The following is a 7,018-nucleotide window of genomic DNA, read 5'->3' on the forward strand; positions in this document are numbered from 1 at the left end:
CTTATTTCCTCATTAGACGGCGGGCGTGCGGTTGGCATGGCGGTTCCCACACCAACTGCTGATGGATTAGCTTTACGATGTGATCTCGTTTGCGGAATAACAATTTGCGCTAATGTCGTGTTATTACGCGTTATCGCCGGACAGTTACTTGAAATATAAGCGTTATTTCCACACTCTTGATTCGATGCGAATCTTTCACGATGCGGCTGTAGGAGTAATCCTAACTCTTCATAAGTAATATAATTGGACATCTTTGGATGAATGGTAATAAACAATCCAAGCCACATAAATTGGAACTAATATCGAGAATAATCGCTTGCTACTGTATATTTAATGGCAATATTATCGAAGTGCTAAATAAGACATATAGAGAGTGATTAGTACACGAATCAACATGGGACAGTTGAATGTAGAAAACCCTAAAATATGGCGTTTTAATGCAACTTACCCATATAACAATTAGTTTCATTTATTTATTTTCTTCTCATAAGGTACAATGTGGTGTAACGCAAGGATCTATTCTTGTCCCACTTCTATTTTTATTGTATTCAGCAGCTTTGTAAAGAAATTTTAGTTAATTCCTTTATATCAGTGGCGGCTCGTCGTATGAAGCAACTGAGGCCGGGCCTCACTGTAAATTTGGTTCTCACACCCTATATGTTAATATCTACTATTCTACTATTACAGTTCCCCCTTCGCGCCAGGCGGTTAAAATAACGTGATTTGGGAGGGAACTGAGGCCGGCTCAAAGCTGCTTATACTTGTCTTGTTGCTTCAGTTCGCGGTTAACGTACGCGTCGCATAGTACGCGGGTAGTGTCTGATGTCAGTATGAGGGACAGTACAAATGCTTTAAGGATAAGGACAAGGCAGGTATTAATTTAAAATGAATAAAAAACAACTTCCTTAAAACAAACCAAATTAAGACTAAATTTAACGTAATTAAATACTTATTATCAAATACCTACAAGGTAGCTAATAATGAAACTATCTCACAATATTGTTTGTTTTATCTCTTAAAACACCTTTTTCAGACGTAATAACTTAAACTACTACTCTAAACAAATTAAAATCACTAGTCAAAGAATTTCTAAATTAAAAAAGACAAAAAATTAAAAAATATTAATTATGTGAAAAATATTACTGGACCACCAAGTAAACGGCGCAAAAGTTGCGACGAATTAGAAATATTTTCCCCTTAATTAAGTACCTACTTCACCAGGGTCCTTTTTAGGAACCTGGAGAAGAGCATGATAGATTTGGGACCTTCTGATGAAGATCAGGAGGGACCAAAATCTGTATTATCTGGTCAAATTCCAGGTAATACAAGCGAACATTCAGCACAGTAGAGCGGCATCTGCTGCTCTCTGTGCCAGTGTGGCGCGCGCAAATGCGGATTTGACTTTGATCCAGGAGCCTTGGGTACATGGATCCCGGATCAGAGGAATGCAGATGGTGGCTTACTGTATTGTAGCCACCAAACTAGACCTAGGGCTTGTATTTATTACAAAAGTAGTATTAATATTTTTCCTTTTCCAGGGTTCTGCACGGATGACCTGGTGGCGGCCGAAGTGACTTATGTATCGGAGGGAACGCAGACAACTGGTAATTTGCTCAGCGTACCTCCCTTAGGATAAGAAAGAATCTCCTCCAACCAGGGAACTGAGGGACCTGGTAGCCTGGTGCGAGAAGGAGAAGAAACAACTCATCGTGGCATGTGATGCCAACTCACACCATACGGTGTGGGGAAGCAACGATGTCAACGATCGAGGTGAGTCTTTAATAGATTTTCTTTTTAGTTACGATCTAGAGATTTTGAATGTCGGGAACGAGCCCACCTTCGTTATAAAAATAGGAGTGAAGTCATCGATATAACAGTGGGATCGGGACCGATATGTAATAATATTGCAATGTGGCATATGTCGAATGAGCCGTCAGTGTCGGATCATAGACATATCCACTTTGAAATCATAACGGATTATAATCCGCAAGTAAGAATCTACAGAGACCCAAAAAGAAATGACTGGGATTCCTATAGAACGGAGTTACAGGTCAGAACTAGGGAAATCTGTACAAAATTAAGGAACACATATGATCTTGAGAGGGCTGTGGAGGAACTCCAAAACGCCGTCACAAGATCATATGAATATAGCTGTCCTATCAAAGTGAGGTCCGACAAGCACACCGTACCCTGGTGGTGCAAGGAACTCACGCAATTGAGGAGACAGACAAGAAAACTATTCAATAGAGCAAAGCGGACAAGAGAGTGGGAGGCTTATAGAGCAACACTCACTGAGTATAATAAACAAATTAGGAAAGCGAAGAGAGACTCATGGAGGAAGTTCTGTGAGGATATTGACAGTGTCCCACAGTGTGCTAAACTCCAGAGCCTTCTCTCTACGAATGGAAATACGAAACTCAGGTCTCTTAAAGCACCGAGTGGGGAATATACTAAAACTGGAAGGGAGACATTGGAATTACTTCTACTCACTTTCCAGGCTCCAGGTTATTAAACCATGGAGATGAACATGACTGGGATCACCAGCAAACGGTAACAACCGGGTCTCGACAGAACTGGGAGGTTGCCAAGACGGTGCTGAGTCAGTCACGAATAAGATGGGCAATAAGTTCTTTTGACCCATTTAAATCACCAGGAGCCGATGGAATCCTACCTGTACTGTTACAGCAGGGGGTAGACAGTCTAGCTCCGGTTTTAATTCACGTCTTCAGAGCCAGCATTGCACTTGGTTATATACCGCTGGCATGGAGATCGACGAACGTGGCGTTTATTCCTAAACCAGGGCGTCCATCGTATGCCCAGGCAAAGGCATATCGCCCGATAAGTTTAACATCTTTCCTCCTGAAAACGTTGGAGAGAATAGTTGACAGGCATATAAGGGACGGGGTATTGAGGGCAAATCCTCTGCACAGGTACCAATATGCCTATCAGGCAGGCAGATCAGTCGACACAGCCCTTCATAGCCTAGTCTCTAGGATAGAGAGGGCAATGGACGACAAAGATCTAGCTTTGGCAGCTTTTTTAGATATTGAAGGGGCATTTGACAATACACCTTTCGAATCTATTAATTCGGCAGTTCGCAACAGGGGCCTTGAAGACACTTTGTGTCGTTGGATAGATACCATGTTGAGAAACCGGACAGTAACAGCTACCCTTTCGGGAGAGACATCCAGGTGTAAGGTAGGCCGGGGCTGCCCCCAGGGAGGCGTACTGTCTCCCTTGTTATGGGGATTAGTGGTGGACGGCGCACTGGAGGGCCTTAATCGAAAGGGGTTTTATACACAAGGCTATGCGGATGACTTGGTCGTTCTCATAGTCGGGAAACATAATATTATCGTTTCAGAACTCATGAAAGAGGCTTTGAAATGGATAGATGACTGGTGTAAGGGGCAGGCACTGTCAGTAAACCCTGACAAAACGGTCGTAGTACCCTTCACTAGGAGAAGAAATTTAACTGGACTCTCTGAACCTATAATAGGGGAGAGGGGCATTACATTTTCCAGGGAAGTAAAATATCTAGGAGTGATACTGGATAATAAGCTTACCTGGAATGCGCACTTGGAAAAAGTGGTGAGTAAGGCGAAGCAGACACTGTGTGTATGCCGCCGCCTTATTGGGAAAACCTGGGGACTGAAACCAAAGATGTCACACTGGTTGTATACGTCGATAGTAAGACCCAGGATTCTTTACGGCGCTGTGGTATGGTGGCAGAAAACACAACAGACCACAGCGAAGGAAAAACTGAATAGAATTCAGAGATTGGCCTGTTTAGGTATAACGGGGGCGATGGCATCGACCCCGACAGCTGCACTAGAAGTCATGCTAAATCTGCCACCGCTGCATATAGTGGTGGAGAGAGAAGCGCGGCTAGCAGCATATCGACTCAGGAATAATAATGACTGGAGGGGTGGTTCCCACTCCAGGATCAAAGATACATCTATGTCGGAACCAATTCTTGGGATGGTATCCGACAAGATGGTTCCAAAGTTTCACTTCCACAAGCCATTTGAGACTCGAATAGAGGATCAAAGCGAGTGGGAGGAAAGGTTTAATACCCTGGAAAGGTGGAGCCTAGTATGGTTTACAGATGGCTCCAAAATGACCAGAGGGACGGGTGCAGGAATATATGGACTCAGACCCAGATGGAGTGCAAGCTACAGTCTGGGGGAGTTCCCTACTGTATTCCAAGCAGAAATCTTCGCGATAATGGCGTGTCTGGCAGAGAATGTACGTAGAGGTTATAGACGTAAACTCATATATATATTCTCTGATAGTCAAGCTGCAATTAAAGCTTTAGCCGCACACAAGGTAAGTTCAAAACTGGTGTGGGACTGTTTACAAATGCTGACTGAACTGGCCACCAACAATACAGTCAGACTGTGTTGGGTGCCAGGGCACAAAGGCATTTGTGGAAATGAGAAAGCGGATGAACTTGCTAGGAAGGGATCCGAGACAGTGTTCATTGGCCCGGAGCCCTTCTGTGGCACATCTCCCAGTGTGGTCAGGCGGGCTCTGGGCAAATGGACAGAGACAGAACATAGGAAATACTGGACTTCAAGGCCAGGACATAGCCATTCTAAGGAGCTTATGGAGTATCCTTCGAAGGGAAGAGCGAATGAGCTACTGAGCTTGAATAGAATCCGGCTCAGGAGAGTGACAGGACTCATAACGGGACACTGTCACTTTAGGAAACATCTACATAAGCTAAAGCTTGTAGACAGTCCGGTCTGCCGAGGATGTGAATCGGCGGATGAAACTTCTCTGCATATCCTGGGCGAGTGCCCGGGATTTGCACGTAGCAGAATGGCGCTCCTTGGGAGACCCCATTTGGAACCCAAGGAACTGAGAGAAGTGTCAGCAAGGAAGCTTTTGGACTTTGTAAAAAGGACAAATCTACTTGCTGAATAAGACTAGTAGTGGGACGCACAATAGGCCTAATTAGGCCGCGGTGTTATGGGACTTATTAGGACCAACCACTAGATGAAGATGAAGATGAATGAAGATGAAGTACCTACTCGTTTTGGGAATTTACATGATATACTTTTTTTTTATTTAATAGATTCCTCAAAATTTCCCGAATATGCAAACAAACCCGAAAAATCGTTTGAATGTTTATTACAAATGGACTTAAACGTTTTTGAAATATAGACGTTGAAAAACGAACTTAATATCTTGTACTGAGACGAACAGTTTCGTAATTTAGAAGTTCAAAAAACGATAGAAATATTATACAAGGAATTTAAAATGGTATTTTCGGAAATATATAAATTGTTTTACCCCAGTTTTAACAATTCCTGCAACAAGTGTCTCGATAGAAAGAAACTTTTTATATCTTAAGCGCATTAAGATTTAGAAATACGATGACACAAAAGCGCTTAAACAACTTATCAGTAATAACGATAGAAAAAGAACTATTGGAAAGTCTTAGTACCTATCCTCAATTTTGTGAAGACATTATAAGTAAATTTGCAAATTTATAAGACGGACGAATAAACCTGTTTTATAAAAACATTCACTATGTTTTTTAAATTATTTTGTTAAATGTGGAGGCAAACGAAAAGCTGGCGGCGTTATTTTATATGTAAATAGATAAGTATGCTGGCTAACTTATGAAAATTTGTTTTTCTATTTTTTCATATTTTTTAATATTCATAAACCAAGTAGGAACAATTTTGTTAATTATTTGGTAAATATATCACTTTGTTTTTTTTTCTGTTACTTAATTTTATTGTAAATACAATTTTTAAAGATCTGATATTATTATTAACAATATATTTTTTTAATTTACGGTTATAGTAGGGCAAAGATCTCCATAATAAAAAATGACGTGGAAATGTTTTCCTATTTATTATTTGAGAGCGGATTAATAAAATATCCATATAGTTGCATATTATTTTTTATAAAACCTGAATTAGTCCAGTCATTGAAAGTAAAATAAGGTGTTACTGTATAATTTTCCCAAACAGCACCGATTTGCACCAAAATTTGGATTTAGGTTCTACTCACCTTCTACTTCAAAGTTGACCCTGTGCCGGGGGTTGCCTTTTATTTTTTAGGGGTGAAAACTACCTCTATTCGAAAATAATTATAGAATTGTAGATTCGAACGTGTAATAGGTTGAAATCATCTTTAAATAAGTAATTATGATGAATTGAAAATTGTCAATAACTAAAAACCACCCCACATGGCAGTAATCCTTAAAAAATAATTTTGAAAAATATTATTCAGCATCTTGGAATAGTTTAATCATAATATCACTAATATTATATTAAGATTTCTTTACTGTTTTAATTTTTTATTATTTATTTATAAGTTTCAACCCTTATAAAAACCACCCCTTGCAAAACAATCGAACAATTATAGTTCAAAAAATTTTTTAGTTTAAAATATAATACAATCTTTTTATTATTTAAAATGTAATGTATTTTTTCTATCAAACTTTAAAAAAAAACTTACTGATTAAAATTTGCAATCAAAAATAGGGAAAATAAGAATTTTATTTTTATATGGATTTAAATTTTTTTATTTTTATAAAAAAAATTTTTGTTGCAAATAACATAAATAATCACAAATCCTCTTCACTCTCTTCTTTTTTTTTTCTCCTATTCCCACAATCCCTATTTCTATTCTTAAAATATAGCTATAATGTATATTCATCAATGATTTAATATACGTGTTCTGATATCTGCAAAAATATGTGATTGTGTTTTTTACTCATAACTCGCTTAGTTTTTACGCCATCAAGCCCTTCAAAAAACCATTTTGTAGGTTTTTTCAAGGGCTATAAGATCAAATAAGTTTTCAGATCTTATTTTTGTAGGGAATTGAGCTGAAAGAGCTTGAACAAGTTGCTATTTACGAATACCTGTAGGGTCAGTTGGGGTAATTGTAAACGATTCTAATAAAATCAACTTTGATAAAGTCTAAAATTTGAAGTTTAACAGTTGTGAAGATAACCTTAATATTAGACATTCTCTGAAACACCTTCTAGAATGCCTTA

The 7,018-nt window shown here is 39.0% G+C and overlaps 1 protein-coding gene across 1 annotated transcript; it reads left to right on the forward strand.

Moving 5' to 3' along the window:
- The first annotated feature begins 1,249 nt into the window (after window positions 1-1,249).
- On the forward strand, window positions 1,250-2,512 carry LOC108909507. Its single transcript, XM_018713876.1, has 4 exons — window positions 1,250-1,319; window positions 1,539-1,579; window positions 1,632-1,770; window positions 1,878-2,512. The coding sequence occupies exons 1-4, from the start codon at window positions 1,250-1,252 to the stop codon at window positions 2,510-2,512; spliced, it is 885 nt and encodes a 294-aa protein (XP_018569392.1).
- The last annotated feature ends 4,506 nt before the right edge of the window (window positions 2,513-7,018 follow it).

Source organism: Anoplophora glabripennis, unplaced genomic scaffold (assembly GCF_000390285.2).
Source record: "Anoplophora glabripennis isolate ALB-LARVAE unplaced genomic scaffold, Agla_2.0 scaffold251, whole genome shotgun sequence".
Classification (NCBI taxonomy): domain Eukaryota; kingdom Metazoa; phylum Arthropoda; class Insecta; order Coleoptera; family Cerambycidae; genus Anoplophora; species Anoplophora glabripennis.